Here is a 23750-nt window from a genome sequence, read left to right on the forward strand (position 1 = left end):
TCAGATAAAGAACCTTAAGGGGTTGGCTAAAGACAAAGAATAGGAATAGCCAGTGAAGGAAGAAGTCACAAATACAACAATGAAAAAATAATAAACAATGAATGTGGCTTCTACTTTTATTTTCATCTTTGCTTTTATATTTACCTAAGTGTTAACTAGTTTCCTTTCCCCTCCACGATCATATAAAGCATCTATTATTACATATACCCTTAGGGTCTTAAAATGCCTATAGAAGAAATGGATATCACCAAGTGATCTTGGAGTTAGATATGGTAAGTGAAAAAATTTAATTGGTGATATATATATATATATATATATATAATTTTAAAAAAAATTATAGGACAGAATAAGGGCATGCATGTTTGCAATGGACACCTAAAGTATAGGTCATAGTGGATATTTGTGGATTCTGGCAATCTAGCATCCAATTTCCCCTGCCTCCTAGAACCCCAAACTCTCATTTCTGGAAAAAATCCTCATTATGAACTATCTTGGGGAGAGGGCAATTCTCAGAGCCTGCCTCTCGTTATGGAACAAGTAAGTCAGATAATTCTTCTATTCACTCCTTAGCAGAGCCCTAATCTGGCAAACAATCTAAGGCCAACCAATTAGATACCTACTTCCAGGATTCTGAATCTTGGGTGAATGACAGAAAGATGGGGCGGTGTGTCGGGGACAATGGGATGTCTTTATGGTGGCACCAGCAAGTCGTCAAAACTGTTCCTGCATTGTAACCTTGACTCCAGGGTTTCTGCAGCCTAGCTACCAAAGAATCCCTGGGCTTGTTTGCCAGGACTGCTCATCTTCCAGTCTACGGTGAATGGTGTAAGTTCCCGATACCCTTGCAATAAATTACTTTTACTTAAGACAGAATGGTTTCTGTTGCTGGTAACCAAGAATCCCAGCAGATTCACTGTGATAATAACAATACCAACAGTATCTGTGTAACACTGCATAATTTATCAAGAGTTTTCACATTCTTTCTCTCACTAGTCCCAACATCAGTAAGGTAGGATATTATGATCATTGTGCACATAAGAACACAAAAGGCTGAAGAATCGATTTGTTCAACGTCACACAATTAGTAAGAAGACAGCAGAATTCAAACCCAGAAATCTGTTTGAATCCAATGTCCATGTTATTTCCACTATAGCATGCTGCTTCCTAAAGCAATGAGTTACTAAAGGCAAAATTGCTAAAAGAAGTTTTATAGAAGACACAAAACCATTTAAAAATAATTTTTCACAGTAATAGCTTACAGTGTAATATTAAATTGTGATTCAATTTAACTGCAACTCAAAGAGAAGGTCTAAGGCAGAACTCATTTAATCCTGGCACACCATTTTCTAGTAAGCTAACCTGAAATAAGATGGCATATTCTTTTTTTTGTTAAAACATCTTTAAGATGGCATATTCTTAAGAGTGTCTCTCGTAAATGTTAATCAACCACATTTTTTGACAGCTCAACAGAATGTAACTAAATTATTTGCTATATTATGTACTAAAAAATTTATCAGTGATTTCACTAATATGAATCTTTGTAGTAGATGCCAACTGGAGTAGCCACCTGACTTACAATTCTTCCTTCTCAGGAAATGGCCTCAATACATGGGCCTTTCAAGATCATGTTTGTGCTACATGGCCCTATTCTGCTTAGGATAATTTATTCACAGGATTAACATTTAACCCAAACTACGTCTATCAGATCCTCTCTCTCCAGGATTTGAAATTCTGAAAGAGAAACAGACTGCAAGTAGTCAGAGGTGAGGTGCAATGAAGACAGTGTCCTAGAAAAAGGCCAGAGGCTTTTGGGGCTACCCTGGTTCTCGCATCTTCCAAATCTTGACTGTCCCCCTTCTTCTCAGAAGGTAATTTTAAGAGAGACAATCATGTCTCTCTTAAGATGTGCTTCTGTACTCATTTATTCAATACACATATGGTGTCATGATGACAGTATGCACTAGATACTACAGAGTTTAGCAGAACATTGATCCCATCTGGGAAAGCTTGGGCCACAAAGGGGGCAGTTTCCTCTCCATGTACTCCCCACTCTGTCCCTGCTTTGTCCTCTAAAATTTGCTTTTTCCCCCCACCATTCCATTAAAACTTTACTTGCTAAAACCACCAATTTTCAAATCCACTGGACACTCTCTTTTTTGACCTCCCTATAGCACTGGATACTCCCGACTGGCTCTCCTTTGTAACTTAATCTTGGTTTCAATGACATTATTCCCTGCTGTCTTTCTTCCTCCCACACCTTAATCTCCAATGCACTTTTCTTCCTATCCTTTAAAATGTTGATGCTACCCAGATCCTCCGTCCACTCATCCTCTAGGTGTTATCAACCATACATATGATATCAACTATTGTATTAACAAATATTTGAGCACCTATGTGGTAGATGTTGGCAATATAGCTGAACAAGCCAAACACAGTCCCTGCCCTCATGGAGCTTAGAGCCTAGTAGCAAAGACATGCATTAAACTAAATAGTGTTTATTGCCTTTATAGAGCTGATAAATGCATGAAAGAAAGGAATAGAGTGCTGTAAGAGCATACGTAATAGAGAGGCTTGACATAATCTAGGGCATTCAGGGAAGAAGTGGCTTTTAAAGTAAGAACTGAGGGACTTCCCTGGGGGTTAAGACTTTGCCTTCCAATGCAGAGGGTGCGGGTTCAATCCCTGGTCGGGGAAGCTAAGATCCCACATGCCTCGGGGCCAAAAAAACCCCATAAACATAAAACAGAAGCAGTACTGTAACAAATTCAATAAAGACTTTAAAAATGGTCCACATGAAAAAATCTTAAAAAATAAAAAAAATAAAGAACTGAAGCATGAGTAGGAAGGGAAGCGAGTCATAGAACCTTTATGACAAGGCTTTGAAGGCCAGGTTAAGGATAAATATTCATTATAAGTTCATGATAATTAACCTCAAAAAATACTGCTGTCAATCCCTGGTCAGGGAACTAAGATCCCACAAGCTGTGCGGTGTGGCAAAAAAAAAAAAAAAAAAGATGACGACTTAGATATTGGGAATTCGCTGGCGGTCCAGTGGTTAGGACTCCTACAGGGGGTATGGATTTGATCCCTGGCTGGTCGGGTAACTAAGATCCCACACGCCACGCGGTGCGGCCAAAACAGCAACAAAACAAAACCACACTGCCAGCCATCATACCATTTCTATTCTTCACAAAAACAACTTTCCTCAACCTCCAGCTTCATCTTCTTCCTCCTTCATTTTAGCAGATGATCTCATCTCCTACTTTTCAGAGAAAACAAAAGCCTCTAGATAGGAACTCCTTCATTCTCTTGATTCCAAACACACCCTCCTATGTACCTACCAACCCTCTCCTCCTTCCCACTCCTATGGAAGAGGAACCATCCTCCTCCCATAGGAGATTACTCACCTTTACTTTGGACTTCATCTCAGGAATCATCTATCAATCACCCATTCTGTTTCACACATATTAAACCTCGCCATTTCAAATGAATTCTTCCTACTAGTTTTTAAACACACATACATCTTCCATTTAAAAAGCCTTTATTTGATTCCCTCACTCCCTTCAGGGTCAAATCTCAAATGAACTGTCTCAATTTTCTCATATCCTACTCACACTAATCTGACTTCCATCCGTCTCCCCATCAAAACAACTCTCATCACAGTCAATAAACCCCTCTTTGTTGCTATATCCTCTGAAACGTTTCTAGTTCTAATCTTACTCTGACTTCTCTTAGGCATCAAAATTTGTCATCTTCCTTCTGAAACAATTTCTTCTGATTCTCAAAACTCTCATTTTCCTCCTACTCTTCTGGCCACTACTTTTTTGTCTTCTTTACAGGCTCATTCCCTACCCAGCCTTTATCCTAGATTCTTAACTCTCCACAGCTTCAATGAAGTTTATCTTCTATATGCAGATAACTCAAAAATTTATACTTTTAACCCACAACTCTCCAGACCTGTCAACTCATCAGATACCTTAATGTCTCAGGGGCACTGCAAACTAAACTATCTAAAACACAAACTATAATCCTTTCCTCAAAGCCTTGATCCATTTCCAGCATCTCCTCTCTCAGAGAACTGTGTCATCATCCATCTAGTTATGCATTTCAGAACCCTGGAGGTCATAAATGACATCTTGTACAGAACTCCTCAGCATCCAATCAACCACCACCATCACAACAACAGCAAAAATAGCCAACATTTATTGAGAGCTTACTCATTATCAGGTTCTGTTTTAAGTTATCTTAATTTGTTTTTCTAATTTAGTCATCACAACCACATATCGTTACCATCACTAAGTCCTGTTGATCTTACCTCCTAAATCTCTTGAATATATAATCTTTTCTTTATTGATATTGCCAGTTGCTGCTATCACCTTAGTCCAAAAGACCATCTCACTGCGCTACTGTAACAACTTCCTGTTTGGTCTGCCAGCTTCTACTCTGAGAGCTAATTCATTCACCATAGAGCAGTCAATCATCTTTTTCAAAAGAAAAACTGATACACCTATTCCTCCTCTCATACACACATATATTTGAAAGGGTTTTAGAATAAAGACAAAACCCCTTAACTTGACTTATGAGGCTATACACGGGCAGATCTTTAGCTACTTCTCCAATTTCATCTTGCACCATCCTCCCCTTATGTTCTGTGCTCCAGTCACACTGGCCTTTTATCAGTCTCTTGTACCTGCCATTTTATGGTAAGTAGGTCTCACACAATGGGTTCTCAAAAAGTATTCATCTAAATGGATAAGTTAGAAAGCCAAACTGAAATAGGGGAATAGATAAACAGTGAGCCAAGAGGCAGTGACTCAACCCACCTTTTGGTTTTAACAAGGGGGAGAGGGATATTATTTACAGAGAAATATTGAGACTAAGAATAAGTGTATTGGTTTGTTGGTTAGTTTAAAGGCTAGAGAGGTTAAAACATGCCTAAATGTTGATGGCTAGAATCCAGCAGAGAAGGAGAAGTTAAAGATGCCTAACAAAGAAAGAATAACTAATGGTGTAACTTTTCTGACTACACTAGTACTGAGAAAGTCATAGCCCAGGTGAAAGTACTGGCTTTAAATGGCTTTATCCATTGCAGCAGAATAAAAAAAGGTGCCAAAACAGGTTTATAGATTTGGTGGTGGAAAGTTAAAAGTTAGATAGTTCCAGACTAATGACTTCTATTTATTTGTGATGTCAAAAGAGGGATGATGTACTGAAGATGAGGATACAGAGTAAGGGCTTGGGTTAGAGGAAAACAGTAAAATAAACAGTAAGTAGAACTGCTCACCAGTAGTACTGCCAGCCCAGCTGAAGTTTGGACTCACCTGGCAGAGGACTGCCCAGTAATGGAATATTCTGCAGCTGTGCTTAGAAGCCTTGCACAAAGAAGGTAAACAGTCATCAATGCTTTTTGCCCAAAGGATGTGAAAAAAGAACTGAGGGCCAAGAAAGCTTAGGACATTGAAGAGACAGTGAAGAGAAAGATATATCACCTAAACTGGACAGACAAAAAGAGAAAACAGAATAGAGTTAAGAATAGGAAGGTCTGGATAATGGGAGTTGTCAATGGGAGTTGTTATGAAAATTAAATGAGACAAGCATATAAAACACTTTGGAGAATGGCTGGTACAGAATAAGTGCTCGAGAAGTGTTTCTATTATTGAGGATTTAATGCAGAAGGTTTAGATTATTCACAAGAGACCCTAAAGATTAATGACATGTAGTAATTGACAGTCTTGGAGAGGTGAGTATACAGAAGCTGAGTCATTTTAGTTAGTAAGTGAGCCCAGGTGACTGCCCAGCATCCAATCCTCAAATCAGCTTTGTGGTTCTCTCACTTAACTCTCAATGGGGCTTTAACATAAGCTTTTAAATTCTAATTATGTTTTAATTCATTTAACCTGAGGAAACTGTGAACTGTAGTGGTACTCAGAAAGTTCTCAAAACATCTCTCAATTGTTAAGGGTCTTCTGGACTTCATTAACACAATAGCAATAGCACTGGGTACCTGCAAGAGTGACTATGACCCTGCCCTGCTTTGTAGAGCCCCTTTCTAGCGTAACAGATAATAACATTAATCTAAAAAAAAGTTGGAAAAATGAATGAAAAGGTGCTCAACCAAATTAAATAAGATGCCACTATACATCCACTAGAATGGCTAATGTTATAAAGACGGACAATATCAAGTGTTAGCAAAGATGTAGAGCAAAAGCCTCTCTCATACAGAGCTGGCCAAAGTGTGAACTGGCACAACTTCGGAAATTGTACCACAGGATCTATTAAAGCTGAATGTAGCCTAACCTATGACTCAACAACTCCACGCTTGGGTATTTCCCAACAAAAATGCAGAGATGCATACATGTACACATCAAGAGTCATGTACAAAATGTACAAAAATATTCAAAGCAGTACTACTTTTAACAGTCCCAAATACCCAACATGATAGAATGGATAAATTCTGGTGTATTCATACAATGGGATATTACATACAATGAAGAGGGACTAGAGCAACACACAACAATATAGATAAATCTCACAAACAAAATGCTAGCTTTAGTGTCCATAAGTCTGTTCTCTACATCTGTGTCTCAATTTCTGCCCTGCAAACCGGTTCATCTGTACCACTTTTCTAGGTTCCACATATATGCGTTAATATACGGTATTTGTTTTTCTCTTTCTGACTTACTTCACTCTGTATGACAGTTTCTAGACTTGGACACCAAGGGGGGAAAGTGGCGGGGTGGTGGTGGTGGTGGTGGGATGAATTGGGAGATTGGGATTGACATTTATACAGTAATATGTATAAAATGGATAACTAATAAGAACCTGCTATATAAAAAAATAAAATAAAATTCAAAAATTAAAAAAAAATGCTAGCTTTAAGAAAGCAAGACACACAAGTATATACTGTATGATTCCATGTATACAAGTTCAAAAACAGGACAAACAAATCTATGGTAGCAGAAATTAGAATAGTGGTTACCTTTGAGGGGGTAGCAATTGAGAAGGGCATAAGGTGGAGACTTTCTGGTGTACTAGCCAAGTTCTTTTTCTTGGAGGGGGTGTGTTCGTTTTGCAATAATTCTTTGAGCTGCACATTTATGATGTGGATCCTTTTCGTGAATCCTATACTTCATTGTAAAGTTTACTTAAAAACAAAAGGCTAGAAATGACTGAAAGGATAATGGAGGAAAAGGCTCCACTGGAAGCTGAGGCTGCGGGCTCAGCAGAACCCCCTTTCACCACTACGTACAGATTGGCTGCAATGCTACAGAGAGATGAAATGACCTAAATCTTTTTCTAATATCACAAAACTAATTAATGATAGAGCAGGAATTGGGATTCAGGAATTCTAATTTCACAGTGTTCTTAAATTTGTATAGGGATGTTTCTGGGGGCCCTTGTCATCCAGGCACTCATTACCCTGATCCCCAAAGTAATGAGATCATAAGGGAAAGCAAAAATAGTAATAACACAAAAGTATTCACCATAGAAGAACACTTTTAAAACTGGTCCTCACTCAAACATTCCTCCTCTGGCTCAGACCAGCTTCTATTTCTGCCACTTCCCATCAACTGCCCTTGTCAGTCATTCTTGGTGAGCCTCTTCTGTGTTATGTTAAACAGAACAATACATGTATAATGTAAATCAACTGCAAAGTGAAGCTGCCCACCTTACAAAAGATGCAGGATTCCAAGAAGTTGGTAAAAGTGTTACTGGAGAACTGTCTGAATAACAAGCAAAGCCAATGACAAAAGGAGAAACTGGCAGATTAAGGCCAGTTAACCATTGTCGAAGAAATTCCTGATGTCTCACCCAGCATCCATTTTCCCCTTCCTACTCAGTAACAGAATCCTGGTATTTCAGTAACTGTATTTCTATTTTAACAGTAAATAAGTAGATGCTAATATTGTTTAAAGCTAAGTCTAAGAAATGGATATGAATCAATTTTTAAACCCCAAAAGCTAAACATACAGTCTCAGACAATCCCCTCCTCCTCAAGTAAACATCTGATGCTGCAACCCAGTTGCTCCCCATCTACGCAGGGAATGAGGCAATGCTTTACAATGCTACAGTCTGCATATGAAAACACGTATTTGGGGGAGTGGGAGGGTTGTTGGAAACAAATGTGGGCACTGGTGAACTGCGGTGCAATTACGTTTTAGAGGCAGACGCTAGTTAAATTCATCAGCAATGCAAAGTCAGTGGTGTCCTAAATGTAAGAAAGGTTCACAGGAAAGGAACATGAATGTATACATGGAAATAGATACATGAAAGTTACATAAAATATTGAATTCAAGCATTCACAGCTACTTCAGCCCGAAGACCAGGCAAGATTTAAAGGCACTCCCACAAATACCTACTGCATTCATGCACAATGTCAGGAGCTGATGAACAAAGACAAGACCCCAGCAGAGTTTGCTTAAAGAAACCAAAGTTAATATCTTCATAAAACTCTTAAATTCCTCTACTGTTGTCCACAGTCCCATCAGAACTGAAACAGGAGGAAAGGGGGCAGGGCACAACCTTTAAAAGAATGACATAGCCATAGAACATGACAAAAACTGGTTAGAACCAACTAGGTCCAAAATGGTGGAAGATCTGACTTCCAGTGGACCTTCTTCCTCATTACATGCTCACTGTGATGTATTAGCATATGCTAAATGACACACCCACCAGTGCCCTGACTGTTCTGAGGTTAACCATAAAAGGCCAAAAAGTAGGTGGTGGCCCAGTTCCTGGAAATCTCCGCCCCTTCCCCCCCCACCCAATAGTTGGAATAATCCTCCCACGCATTAGTCTATGAAATTACCCAGCCCATAAAAACGAACCACCCCATATTTTGGGGACTCTTGCCTTCTGCGATGGCCCACACTCTGTCTGTGAAGTGTGTTTCTCCCAAGGCCGTTCTCGCCTTTTGAGACAGACTGCGTTCTGTCTATGGAATGTGTATCTCTATAAATAAATCCACTTCTTACCTATCACCTTGTCTTTCAATGAATTCCTTCTGCCATGAGACATAAACTACCTGAGCTTTGGGAACTCCCTGGCGGCCCAGTGGTTAGGACTCTGCGCTTTTACTGCCGAGGGCGCAGGTTCAATCCCTGGTCGGGGAACTAAGATCCCACAAGCCACGCTGCGCAGCCAAAAAAAACCCCCCCAAAACAAAGAAAGAACCTGAGCTTCATTAAAGACCTGAGACCAGGTGTGTGATCTCAGTTAAAAGACGGTGGATTCGAGTCCCTGCCTGTAGGTTCCAGTCCCAATCTGGGTTGTGTGGTTTCAGCACCACCAGCTGAGCAAACTAGGTTTTGCAGTTACTTATACTCATGTCCTGCTTTTGTCATGAAAAAGAGGACCACGGTCACAAAACTGAAACATTCCCACAAATCTTCCTGGATGCGTATTTCTAGAAATAAAGCTGCCAGGACGAGAAAATAACCAAGTGACTTTTCTACGCCTACTGGTATAAGATGCTATGGAATTTTAAAACAAATAGATTCTCTAGTCTACATTCTCTGGCGTTAAAACCCATTCTTTTCATAACCCACCTTTCGCCGACGTGCTGAAGACTTTCACTAATACGCCACACATCAAAGAACAAAGAACTCCTCTCAACAGAGGCGCACGGTGCCCTTAAAAGGCGGCACGGTTATTTATCCACGGCTGTTTCTGCTCTAAATTAACACGTACAGGAGGATTTGTCTTCTACTAGCTCCACCCTGGTAACACAGAAGGGGGGCGGGGATCCTTATTTTAGAGGAGCTGATGTCAGGCCAGCAATGCTTCTCCCTTCCTTGGGGGGCTTCGGTTTGGGCTGTGCCAGTGGGGTTCTTCGCCCGAGATCTCACGACACCTTAAAACGGCTGGCCAATGGAGGGATCCTCGCCTCACAAAGAGATAACTAGGGCACAGCTGTTATACAACCGATACCCGACGCCGAATGCCGGCCCACGGGGCCCCATAGGAGTCAGGAGCCACAGCATCGGCGGACGACGAGGCACTTTTGCCCGAGAACTGTTTAACGCTACCCTCCACCGACAGCGGCTTCGCCGGCGTGCGAAAATGCAAGGAAGGGCGAGGACAGAGGAAGAAGAGGGTCGCGATCCCCGGGGCGCGGGTTTCAGCCGCGGCTGACAGGGGCCCGAGTCCCGGACCACCTCCCCGACGCCGTCGGTCACTCCCACAGAGGCGGTACCTGTTTCCGCATGTTATTCATGACGCCCATGAAGCCCGCCAACAGTTTAGCTTCCTCTCGAGCAGCAAGTTTCTTCTCGGTCTTCTTCTTGCTGCTCTTCTCCACCCCGGAGGCTGCCATCCTCCGTCAGCGCGGTTCACGCCCGGGGCTCGCCGGGCCAGGCGAGGGGTTGCACGCTCCCGGCACGCTGGGGCTTCTGTTTACCAAACACCGAGGCCGGGACCGCGGCTGCAGCGCCCTGCTCCCGAACCGCGCGGCGCGGCCACTGCGGTAGGACAAGGCCCGGCAGCCAACCTCAGAAGCACGCGGGGAGGCGACCTCTGCGACTCCGCTGCGTCTCCAGGAGAAGCAGAGCCCGGAGGAGGAGTCTGCGCATTTCGCTCAAGGGGGCGGGGGCGCTATGAAGGGAGCATGGGGCGGAGCCTACGCGTCACAGCGGCGCGCCGCTCCGAGCGGCGCGAGGCGAGGGCGCCCTCTTGCGTTTGGCGCCCTGCGTCCTTCCCGCACAGGCTGAGTTTTCATTTCAAGCTGATCCGAGGATGCGCGTGCCGTTCCCTTTTCCCAAGACAGATTTTACACAATTGGATTACGTGGCGAGATTATCTTTTTTGGATAATTGGGTGGTAGAACACATTAAAGAGTCTCCCATTAATGTAAGCTCCGTAGGAGCAGGGTTGGTGTTTTCTTCACTGCTGTATCAGAGACTGGCATATTGCAGGCGCTCAATAAATATTTATGAAATCAGGAAAGACTATCACATACTGAAAGTTAAAGGTTTATTGCATGGAGTACAAGATTTATTTGCTTGGGATTCATAAGGCAAGAACACACAATCCCCATTGATGTCTCCTTGATGTAGAATGCCTGCTTGCTTAGGCTGTTTTACTCCTCAATGTTTGAGACTAAGATCAGGTGTCAGGTCCAGAAATCTTCAATTAGGCTCCCCCAAGTGTTCTACAGGAACACGGAACTTAGTCACGGAACTCAGGAGCATGCTTTTTGTAACTATAATAATTTTTTCTTTCTAGTATATGATAATCTACAAGATTATTTGAAATTGTACATTATTTTACATTTTGAAAACTTATACATACCCCTTTAATTTGCTACCTAGGTCTATATAGGAATACATAGAAACGTTTTAAGTAAAATAATTGACACTATCAAAGCATTATGCTTTCTCTTGATGAGAACAAAACAATATAGTATAACTCAAATGAAAGAGCAAGTGGCATATAAGCCTACGTTTCTACAAAAGAATAAGACATTTACGTTTTTGTGCGCCTTTTCTTTTTCTTTTCATCTAAAGGTTCTCAGATCTTCTATTTTAACTAGTCAATACAGTCATCGCTGGGTATTTGCGGGGGGGTTGGTTCCAGGACCTGTCGGGGACACCAAAATCCATAAACGCTCAAAGTCCCATAATGAGCCCTCTATATCCATGGTTCTGCATCAGGTGATTCAACCAACCATGGATCGTGTAGTACTACATGTATTTATTGAAAAAAATCCATGTGTAAGTGGAACTGTGCAGTTCAGACCCCTGTTGTTCAAGAGTAAGCTCTAATTTGAGGCTTTAGAGCAGACCCTGGCAATAGAAACCATTTATTCCTAATGGAATTAGAAATGAGGAAAATTTCATTTACTTTATTAAACGACCTAGGATACTGAAGAGTGAGTGTATTTAAACATTTTTTAATTGAAATGAAGTGGAAATCTGTCTTCTTACTCTAAGGCCTTGGCAGACACTAAGGATCCATGATTCAAAGGCAGAAATGTTGGTGATGAGATGGAGTGCTATTCTGTAACACTGAGATGGATGGCAAAGGAAACAAGGAGCAGCATCCTTTCTACCTGATGTTGGAACAGTCCTTTCACGTATTGCAGAATATAGAGCACCAAACGTCATGGAAGAGCCTTAGGACTTAGAGCTTAAAGAGACCATGGAGGGGCTTCCCTGGTGGCGCAGTGGTTGAGAGTCTGCCTGCCAATGCAGGGGACGTGGGTTCGAGCCCTGGTCTGGGAGGATCCCACATGCTGCGGAGCAACTAGGCCCGTGAGCCACAATTACTGAGCCTGTGCGTCTGGAGCCTGTGCTCCGCAACAAGAGAGGCCGCGATAATGGGGGGCCCCGTGCACCGCGATGAAGAGTGGCCCCCACTTGCCGCAACTAGAGAAAGCCCTCGCACAGAAATGAAGACCCAACACAGCCATGAGTAAATAAATTAAAAAAAAAAAAAAAAAAGAGACCATGGAGGTTATATAGCACAGAGGTTAGGCACTAGGCTTCGCCTGGATGCAAAGTCAAACTCGCCACTCTCTAGTTGTTCAACTTTGGGCAAATTGCTTAACTTCTCTTGTGTCCCAGTCTCCTTATCTGTAAAAATAGAACCTCCCATGGAACTGTTATAAGGTTTACAAAAATGCTTAGATTGGTGCCAGAGCAAGACAAACGGTATTCCTTTATTGAGCTAATAATATTAACTATTATTATTTAATCCAGCATTTCCCAAAACGTGTTCTTCAGAATACTAGTGCTGTGAACCATCCCCCTCTCCTCTCTCCTCTCCTGAAATAGAATCCCTGGGAATACAACTTTGCGAAATAAGTTAACATGTCATTCTCGGAGAAAATCTCAAATATATTTGCATATTAAGTGCTTGGAGAAGACTTGTTGTACCTATTGCTTGAACCTTGATTAGGTCTACTTTGCTGTAGTAGACTACCTTTTGAGGTTTCTTAGCTTTTCTAATTGTCAGAAGACCTCCTTTGTTCCTTTTGTAAAGATAACTAATGAATGGAGGGATCATTCACCTGGAGGGAAGAGTCCCAAGTGGACAAGAAAACTGACTACAAGCTTGGAGGCATTGGGATCACCATTTTAAAAAGAGCTTTAGATCCAGATTATGACAGTGGAACCCTAGGTTTTAGAAGCCTTTATAAATATGACAGGCAAAAAATGATTTTTTGTGTTATTTAAAAAATTCCTAATGAGATTGAATATTTTTTCATGTTTATTGGCCATTTACGTTTTTTGTTTCATGCATTTTCTGTATTGCCTATGTCCTTTGTTCATTTTTCTTTCGCATATTTTTTTCTTATTGATTTGTAAGCATGGAACTAAGCAGGACCCTATGGGATTTCTGAGCACAAAAGTCTTTCTGTGTCCCCCGTTTCTTGTTTGTAGGAAATAGGCTTCATTCAGCCTCCATGACCTTCCCTGATTTCCAAAGGGCAGGTTCAAACAGTTGCTAATCAAGGAAGGGAGGGAATGCAGAAACAAGAGGGGAGCAGTCAAGAAACAATAGTGCAGACTTGGGGTGGGGTCCTGATTCCACCTCTCAAGGAATATACATAATAATATCTTTGAGCTGTTTTGCAGATACTGAAACCCCTACCAGGTGGAAGAAGTTAACTGTGTGATGCCCACAAGCATGTAGACCCCAGACTGGTTGGAAACAGAAGGTTGATGATGCCGACTCCCAATTACCTCACTACCAACCAATCAGAAAAATGTCCATGAGCTAGCTGATCATGCCATCTGCTTTGAACCATTAGTATAAAACTCCTCATTACCTCCTCCAGGTGGACACATAGTTTTGAGGGCATTAGTCTGCTGTGGCCCCCTTTGCCTGGCAAAGCAATAGAGCTATTCTTTTCTACTTCACCCAAAACTCTGTCTCTGAGTTTCAGTTCGGTACCAGGGTACAGAGGCTGAATTTCACCTATAAGCATTCTTTGTTAAGGTGGGTTTTAGGTAAACTGTGAGATAATATATGTGTAAAATATCCAGTAAGTCATTGAAGACTCAGGATGTGGCCGCCAATAAAAGAATACAAATGTGGGGCTTCCCTGGTGGCACAGTGGTTGAGAGTCTGCCTGCCAATGCAGGGGACACGGGTTCGAGCCCTGGTCTGGGAAGATCCCGCGTGCCGTGGAGCAACTAGGCCCGTGAGCCACAACTACTGAGCCTGCGCGTCTGGAGCCTGTGCTCCACAACAAGAGAGGCCGCGATAGTGGGAGGCCCGCGCACCGTGATGAAGAGTGGCCCCCACTTGCCGCAAGTAGAGAGGGCCCTCGCACGGAAACGAAGACCCAACACAGCCATAAATAAATAAATAAATAAATATAAATAAAAGAATACAAATGAGGGAAAGTAGAATACTGATTGAGAACTCGTGGAGGAAAAGGATCCAGCAGAGGCAAAAAAGAAGTATTCAGAGTGATGTGGAAAAGCATGTCCTCATATGATCCTCACAAGCCATGCTTCCTTTTTTTTATACAATTTAGTGTGGCATGCATGACTGCAGGAAGTCCAGTATTTTTTGAGTTTTCCTCCCCAAGTACTGTATATCCAAGAAGCTGGTTCATGTCCAAATGTTCGTCCTTCTAGCTATTTTTCTTCGCAAACCCAAAACTCAGTGTGCCCCCTTGAGGCCAGAGGATTCCACAGAGCAGCCCTGGTGCTGTAACTCCAGAATGTGCTGCTGACTCAGTGTTGACTAAGGTGCCTGGTACACTGCCTTCGGAAACCTGAGCAGTCTGAAGGCATGCCCTGACCAGGCCATGCTGCTGTTGCACGGTGACCATCTGCACTGTCACTGCTGTTGCTGACACTGAACCTCAGGATTGCTGTCTGCTGACCCATGCCAACCCAAACAGCTGTGGCTCTAATTGCACCACAGGTCCTAGCCAAGGCTATGGTTGTTCCTCCTTGTACAAAGGAGAAATGCACAATTTGTTGTCACGTGGGATTGAAACCACAGGGTTAACAGAAGCTGGCGTCTTAGAAATCCTTGAGTGTGTCTTACAGAACAGCAGATAAGGGAACAGCTTATTAAAACCCCCTCTGTTTGTAACCTGCCTTTACTAATTAACCTGCTTTACTTGTTTTTTTTCTTTAATTGCCTACCCTCCAAGCTTCACGTAGCCTAGATAATATATTACAGGACTCCTTAACCACCCCTATAGATAACACCTCTGATGTATGGGTCACTATAGTAACAGGTGGGCTTAAGTTGTTTCCCAGGGACCTGGAGTTGACTCTCGCCCAGTTCAAACTGGCCAAGAGTGGTTGGGACCACTGACCCCCAAACTGGGCCTGCCCAGGTGTTCCGTAAATGACCTTTTGACATCAGAAGACTAAAAACTGCACCATTTTGGAACATCTATCCTATGAAGAGGCATGTAACGCGGATACGCCTCTGCAGAACACCGATTACCTCACCTTTTCCCTACCTCCAGTCACGTTTCCCATGCCTAAGACCACCCTGCTTTTTTTTTTTTTTTTAATTTATTTATTTATTTTTGGCTGTTTGGGTCTTCGTTGCTGCACGCAGGCTTTCTCTAGTTGTGGCGAGCGGGGGCTACTCTTCGTTGTGGTGCGCAGGCTTCTCATTGTGGTGGCTTCTCTTGTTGCGGAGCACGGGCTCTAGGCACGCGGGCTTCAGTAGTTGTGGCACGCGGGCTCAGTCGTTTTGCCTCGCGGGCTCTAAAGCGCAGGCTCAGTAGCTGTGGCGCACGGGCTTAGTTGCTCCGCGGCATGTGGGATCTTCCCAGGCCAGGGACTGAACCCGTGTCCCCTACATTGGCAGGTGGATTCTTAACCCCTACGCCACCAGGGAAGCCCTCTAAGCTTCTTTTCTATCGTCTTCTCCACATTTCCACCTACCTTTCCCCATACTCCACAAGTCTTTCCAACAATAGACAAAACAGAAAAATTACAAGCAATTTTCTAAATCCCCAAATAGGTTGAGCACAATTTCCAAGTATTCCATTGCTGTACCAACATTCAAAGTCTTTTGGGAAAATCTTTCAGAATTGTGAGGAAATGATACAAAAAGACAGGCTTTGATATGGAAAGATAGCAGAACACATTGAAAATACATAGAAAAACTGTCTGGAAACCAAATTATAAACCAAATTGCTAACAGTGCTTATATATAGGGGATGAGAGATATTTGAACAGAAATAAAAAAGGGAAAATTTATTCTCATAATCCTTCAACATAGGCTCTTCTTATTTTAAGTTTTACCACTTATTTTAGGGAAACAAATAAGGAGGAACAGAAACAGCAAATATATGGGAGTTACGCATACTGCAAAGTTCTTTAAGAAAACACCCCGGGTACATTTCTCTTGGCACAGAACTTTGGTATTTTATTATAGTCAGATGGTTACATTGTCCAGGTCAGGTCCTTCATGGTGCAGTCAGCTGATGAGAGGCTGGGAAGGAGAGGTCTGGGGAGCTGCTGTGAGCTAAGAATACGTCTCTCTTGGTCCCAACCACAAAGCCATCAAAACTATCAATAAAACATACTCTGGAATGAATGTTTAGATGGCTGCCTCTTTCTGTAGACAGGGTAGGAGCTAAGAAGACAGCAAGATAGATGAGATACCTGTGAATTTATGTCAGTATTTGAAGGGCAGGTATCTCAGATAATGTGTGGAACAATACAGAGCTCTAAAACCAAAATTCTTGAACAAGTGTATTTGTTCGAATGTATCTACTTTTTATTAGTGAGGGAATCAGGAATTAGGCAATTAGACAAAAGAGTTGGTTTCCTTGAATGCTTTCACACACACACAGATGTGTATACTGTTCGCAAAAAAAAAAAAAAAAATTGTGGCTAATTGAGATACAAAACTGGATAACATGCTACAGGGCAATAAAACCATAACATCTTCTGGGTTACTTTCTCTGAAGGCTATGAAATCGTAACACCTTATCAAATCCCTCAGGGTAACCTCCAGCTTTATAGGGCTGTGGCACCATTTGCCCTTTTATCAGTTGTGGGCTGTTGGTCAAACATACTTTGAAAACAAAGCTACTAGAATCAGATGAAGGTAAACCAGGACTGCACAGTTTCACTCTGTTTCCTCGCTGGAGACTCTCCCTCCCTCCATTGAAAGTTCTCACAATATGTCTTTGTAAGGGAGCCAGTATTTTCCTGTACCACCATGGCTAAAATTGTGTATAAAATAGGAATAAATGCTCCAGGAGGCATGACTAGGGATTCAACTTATGACTTTCAGTATTTGGAATGTGGGAAATTGGTTTTGGCTGCTCAGAAACGTCTATTACCCACCAGTTAATTCCCCACTGAGTTCAATATTTAGGCAAAATGACCGTTCCTTTCTAGCTGCCTTCACAACCAATGCTGCTTCATTTAAATGCAAGAGTCAAAGAACTGCTTATAAAATCGGTACCAAAAGAAATTCTGGTGGCAGGGATTTGTTTTTCCTCCTTACCTTTGTATCATTAGTCCTAACCCAAGACCTGGCACATAGTAGATATTCAGTTAATGAAGTAAGCATATACAAATTTAACTAGACTATAAATACCTCTTGTCTATAAACTTTACCTAGTACTGGAATGTGATAAAATTGGATAAATGGAGTTTGTGAATTGCCTGTTCAAATTTCAGCATCTTTTCAGAAAGTAAGGCAATAAGGTCTCCTGTTAACCTCACCCTCATGAGGTTTGGAAAATCTTTTATACATTACTTTGATTATGGAAAATAATCCATAATCATGGATTATGGAAAATCTTTTATACATTACTTCATCCTCCTCCATTTGTGAGGCTAGGTACCCCAAATTTTGTCTCTTACAAATGATTCAAAGAGATAGTAACTTAAATGTGTCCCCAAATTTGGTTCATTTGTGATTTTTTTGAATGATTAAGTGATCAATTTTATTTATTTTTAAACTATTTATTTATTTATTTAGGCTGTGCCTGGTCTTAGTTGTGGTATGCGGGATCTAGTTCCAGACCAGGGATCGAACCAGCGCCCCCTGCACTGGGAACGTGGAGCCTTACCCATTGGACCACCAGGGAAGTCCTCATTTGTGATTTTTAAAGGATAACTTCTCTTCTTTGGGGGTAATATTAACTTCTCAGGGATCAGAAATGAACAGAGCACTTTGTTGCTTCGTACTCACCATTAACTGCTGCTTGCTTCAGACAAGCAGAGAGGAGGTCATTTTCAAGATGGAAATATAATATTAGTTGACAGACCCTACAGTATTCCCACAAAGTGTATACAAATCATTCAAGTCTATTCTTTACCTGGTAATCTGTGATACAGTTTTAGGAAGAATCTTATTGTAATACAACAACATTTCATTCTTTGAGTGTGTGTGTGTGTATGTTTGTGTGAAGGGAGGGCACTTAAATTTTGATTTGATTGTCTTTGAGAAACAATCTAGATTTTAAGAGAGGTTGGCCCCAAGTCACATGAGCTCCGTGCTAAAGCACAGCCAATCCATGGGGACAGAAGCTGTACTCTCTCTCCACCCTCTGGCTGCCTCACATGGGAACTGAGAGGATGCCTGAGCCCTCTAACTCAGATGTGGCTGTATTTAATGCTTAGATCCAAGAATCTGACATTAGTCATGGTTCCAATTCTCTGGGTGGGGCAAGATGCAATTTGGTCTGATGAAAAGTGCAACTAAGGAGAGGAAACTCAGTGGGGAATTAGCTGGTAAGAGGAAAACTCTTTAGAATCAAGTGGTACTTGCTTTTCATAGCCAAAGTGAAAAACCTCACAGTGGAAAAAAAATTGTATTTCCTGTTTTAGAGAAAGCTCCAGGGGATCATAAGCCACAGTTACAGCGCTCTTGGAGAACACTGACTCTCTGTCGCTACCAAGGGGGAGGTTAAGATGAATATTTTACTTCATCCAGTTTGGGAATCTAGTTCGAACCCAGAGGAATGGAGATTGTTTAAGACAGAATATTTGAGTTCTTGTTCATGGTTCATATCTTGTCCTCATTATGTCCCTAAGTGATTTTCCCAAATCTCTGTGGTTTCCAACTCTCTTCCCTCCTCTTGTCATATGTAAATAACTATCCATACAAGATTAGGGAAAGGAAATAAGTTAGAATTAAGATAGAAACCTTTGTTTTGCAGCTGTCCCCCAAGCATTCTTCTTTGTGTCTGGAAACCTATGTCTCTGTGTTTTTCTATGAGTTTAACATGTTTTCTTTAGCAGAAGCATGGGAAAAATTCTCAGAGGTCAGTAAAACCCCAGCCTGTGAGAAAAGTAGGTCATAGCAATTTAATATACTTGGGAAAATGCGTATGAACTCAAGACTCCAAAAAGACTTATATTTTCCAACTCTGTGACTTCTCCAATGCCTCGGCAGCAGTAGCATTCACTCACCACCAGCTCTCATGTGTACTTATAATGCCCATATTTGGGTCTTTGATACTTTTCTCCACCAAAAGGAGCCTGGACTCCTTGGACGGTAGCAGTTTCCCAGATGACAGGAAAAAAATGGAAACGGGTCAGGAAATATCCTTCTATTGACAGAAGACAAAGATTCTTTAAAAAAACATTAGAGTCAGTGCTGAAAGGGCGTAGGTGTAAATTAAAGGCGTTCCCATATTCTAAATTTTGAAAAATTAAGCATCAAATGATTATTTTTATTTTCTAAGTTCACAATAATACTCAAAAGAAAAAAGTTAAAATAATAAAATGTAAGAAAAAAGGTGGATATAAGACAAAAGAATGGTGAAGATGAATAGATTTATTTAATTTTTACTTATTAATGATATTAAATAGTGAATAAGACAGTAAGTAGTTTTTTTCTTTTCAATTTCTATGTCTTGCTAAAGGATAATTTTAAAAAGCGAGCATTATTTCTGTATGACATTCTTATGTAGACATAAAATAAATCCATGTGACTCATTAATTAATGAGGGTACCAGCCCTTTGTTACTACTTGCTCAAAGGAGAATTTAAAAAAACCACGTATATATACAGGCAATAAGGAATGCCAAAATAAATTTACAAATAGATGAAAATGCGTATATCCACAGGCAATAATAAATTGCATTCGACTGTTAATTTGCATTTCTATAGACAAAAATCCTTTGTACTATTATTAGTTCACTACAGCTTACAGAGTTGTAAAATAGTTTACAGTGGAGGAAAAATATGGTTTTCTTCTACCTTTCTAAGTTCTTGGCTGGGACAAGAACAAGACAGATTCACAAGAGAAAAGCATATGAATTTGTTTAATATAAGTTCTATGTGACACAAGACACTTCATAAGAAAAATGAAGACCTGAAGTGGTTACACCTGAGTGCTTGTTTTTTTAAAAAATTAATTAATTAATTAATTTTTTGGCTGCATTAAGTCTTCGTTTCTGTGCGCGGGCTTTCTCTAGTTGTGGTGAGCAGGGGCTACTCTTCGTTGTGGAGCGCAGGTTTCTCATGGCGGTGGCTTCTCTTGTTGCGGAGCACGGGCTCTAGGCAAGCAGGCTTCAGTAGTTGTGGCACACGGGCTCAGTAGCTGTGGCTCGCGGGCTCTAGAGCACAGGCTTGGTAGTCGTGGCACACGGGCTTAGTTGTTCCAGGGCATGTGGGATCTTCCCGGACCAGGGCTCGAATGTGTGTCCCCTGCATTGGCAGGCGGATTCCCAACCACTGTGCCACCAGGGAAGTCCCATACCTGAGTGTTTTAATGCTAGGTTTGATGAAGAGTAGAGAGTGGCGGAAAAATGTGATAGGACAAAAAAGGGATATGAGCTAAGTATAGAAAACTGGGGTAAACAGCAAGGCCTGTTCAGATTCCTCTCGGAGTCTTGGAGATAAGGATGTTCTTTTCCTCCAAGTACAGGGAGGGCACTTCTCACATAAGGGTTTCATAAACTGCTTCAGAGTAAGGTCAGAAAGTCCTTCCTGCACACGCCATCTCTCAAATTTCTTCAGCTTAATATATTCAATATGCCAAGGTGCCATATTTTGTGGTAGTGTGTCCTGAACCCCATCAATGAACTGTGGAAAATTGTGCTAGACAGGAGAGTTAATAATTTTTTTTTTCTGATTTCAAAGTCTTTCACAATTTTTCCTCACAGTCTGTTTATGAGGTATATAAATGTCCTTATTTTTATGTCTGTATACAGAATATACACAGGGAACAACAGAAGAAGTAGATATTGTTCCAAGAAACTCTTCAACACCAGCAGCCGTATAAAGTAACCAATAGAATGGGGGTTTGACAACTATTCAGCACATACAATAGCCGTGCAAGAAGATAATGTATTCCAAGAAAATAAAAGAGCCAGTTATCCCAAAGAAGAGAATGGGCTACATAGACATAATCCTTAACCACCCAGGAGAAGACATCTCTATATCTTTGTTATGCAAAGTATGTTTCAAGGGCCAGTAGCATCAGCATCACTTGGGAGCTTGTTAGAAATGCAGAATCTCAGGTCCTATTCCAAACCTACTGAACCAAAGTCTGTAGTTTAACAAGATTCACAGGTGATCTGCATGTACCTTAAAGTTTACAAAACCCTAATCTAGATAGTCTGCTAATTATAATGAGGTACTTATGAAACAGAAGTTGTCAATTAAACCTTCAGGTTAGACTATTAAGTCAGAGTGGTAAGCTATTTGGTTATATACTGCCAGACATAGAAAACATGAAAGAACATATCATTTTGTAGAGAGAAACCATGTGTCAAAAAATTAAAATCTATAAGAAAGGCAATTAATTAAAAGTAAAAGTGAGTGTTGACTATAATAGAGGTTTAATTTAGTAACCAGTGGTTTGGGGTAGAACTGTGTGATTGGATTCCAAATCCAACTGAGAAGCAGTCATTTGTCTACCCAAACCCTTTAGTGCTAGTAATCAGTATAATACTGTGTGTGTGTGTTTTGTCTTTATTATAAGTTGTTTAAAACGTTTATAAGAACCTATGTTAATTTGTGATTTAAACTCATTATTTATTTTATTTTATTTTTATTTTTAAATTTTTTGGCTGCGCGGCATGTGGGATCTTAGTTTCCTGGCCAGGGATCGAACCTGCGCCCCCTGCATTGGAAGCGCGGAGTCTTAACCACTGGACTGCCAGGGAAGTTCCTAAGTCATTATCTAGAGAGTATAATTAAATAAGTTTATAATCAATGTTTGAATATCTGAGAAATTTGACTTATAAATCTGTGATTTGATTTATCAGCAGTATGAATGTTGTATGAATATTTAGGATAATGTTGATTGTTTACTATTTAAAGAAATGCGAATTGCTTAATGCACCAGTCAGGTTTCTTCTGCAATATTGATGTGTAAAGTGTAACACCCAAATCGCTTATTTCATGTTCACGGCCTGTAGTTGGGGGCTGGTGAGGATATCTTTCAGGTTGTGTGTTGAGTTTAGGTATGTTCCAAGTGTTTCTATTGTGGGACCAGTGGCTACTCAAGGATCTTTTCAAGCTAGATGGCAGAAGTGCAAGAGAAGAGTAGAAACAGGTAACTACCTTAATACCTTGGCTCAAAACTGACAGGCTCTCTTTTCTACCCATATTCCATTGTCTAAAGCACGTCACATGGCCAAGGCCAACATCAAAGAGGTAAGGAAGAATGGTCTGCCTGCGGTGAACCATGGCGAAGGGGGGGGGAAGAAAGAATTGTGGGCAGATAATGTAGTCTACCACATTTAATACATCCACGAGATTAAAATATTGGATAATAACCAAAGCACAAATAGTAGTGATCATTCTTCATGCACAAAAGCCTCTCGTAAAGAAAAACCTTTATCAGTAACAAAGTTCTGAGGAATAAAGACTATTTTTGTGGGGTCAAATGCAGTATGATGTGAACTTATTATTTGATCTTAGTGTTTTTGTAGCAGGATTGCAAAATTACTCATGATAACAGAAACTTAGAAAAAATTTAGTTTCTTTATTTTGTCTATAGCTGATCTGGTCTTATGACCTGGTAGGTAGTGGGAAAGAAAAAACAAAGCAAAACTAACTTGATTTGATCTGGTTTCAATGTATTCTGATCCAGTAATTTAAACCACCTCATTAGATATTTCTCAGGTTCTGAGATTTCCCACATTTCCACTTCTCACTGCCCTCTTATCTGAAAATACATGGGGAAGGGTATAGTTTATTGTATTCTTATGGTATGCGGTTGGGAGAGGGGGTCCATATGGACTTGTCCTGTCCTGGCTTTTGATTGTGCACTGGTCAGTTCATCCAAGTTTTGGCTACAGACTTCAGTTGCTCCTAAAGTTGTCTATTTTTTCCTGCTTTAATCAGGGCTTGGTCATGCCTTCCTTGTTTGCTTGGCCCTCCTTCAACTCTCTCTGGTTGCAGACCCTCTGGTTCTCTCCCCAATCCAGCCCCCGGCCAGGCTGTCCATCCTGAAAACACAGTGGGATCATCTCTTCCATTGCCACAACAGGTCCCATGGCAAGCTTCTGGCTGCCAATTCTATGTCCATGTTACATGGGTAGCAAGGTAGGCTTTGGAGTGCAAATTAAGTTCTCTCTCTCTCTTTCTCTCAGGGAGGGACCTCAGCACTGCAGTCTTCTAATCATACTGGGGCATTACATGGTGAAGTGAAGCCACTCAGCATAAGTCTCCCGGAATCCCACAAGGACAAGATGACCACCTTGGAGCATGAGTTTCTCATTGTCTACTTTCCCTTCCTCTGATCCCTCTTTTCCTTCTCACCATCCCAGGGACCACAGAGGAAGGTTTTCTTTTACTTCTTCTCCATCCATCCTCTTTCTACACACCTACAGAGTAGGAAGT

General features: G+C 41.3%; 1 protein-coding gene across 4 annotated transcripts in view; it reads right to left on the minus strand.

The window, feature by feature from the left end:
* Positions 1 to 10546, minus strand: part of KLHL7 (kelch like family member 7) — a 56037-nt gene extending 45491 nt beyond the window's left edge. For 2 of the 4 annotated variants that reach the window (XM_061197697.1, XM_061197694.1), the window contains exons 1-2: positions 10196 to 10285; positions 9549 to 9719 (exon numbers count right to left, since the gene is read on the minus strand). Coding sequence is in view for 1 of the 4 variants with exons in the window: in XM_061197693.1 (XP_061053676.1) it covers positions 10196 to 10315 (120 nt within the window). In the remaining 3 variants the exon portion in view is untranslated. Of the gene's footprint in view, positions 1 to 9548; positions 9720 to 10195 lie in introns of all 4 variants that reach the window. The other 2 variants (XM_061197693.1, XM_061197695.1) reach the window with 2 other exon arrangements.
* Positions 10547 to 23750: the final 13204 nt, after the last annotated feature.

Source organism: Eubalaena glacialis, chromosome 8 (genome assembly GCF_028564815.1).
Source record: "Eubalaena glacialis isolate mEubGla1 chromosome 8, mEubGla1.1.hap2.+ XY, whole genome shotgun sequence".
Lineage (NCBI taxonomy): Eukaryota > Metazoa > Chordata > Mammalia > Artiodactyla > Balaenidae > Eubalaena > Eubalaena glacialis.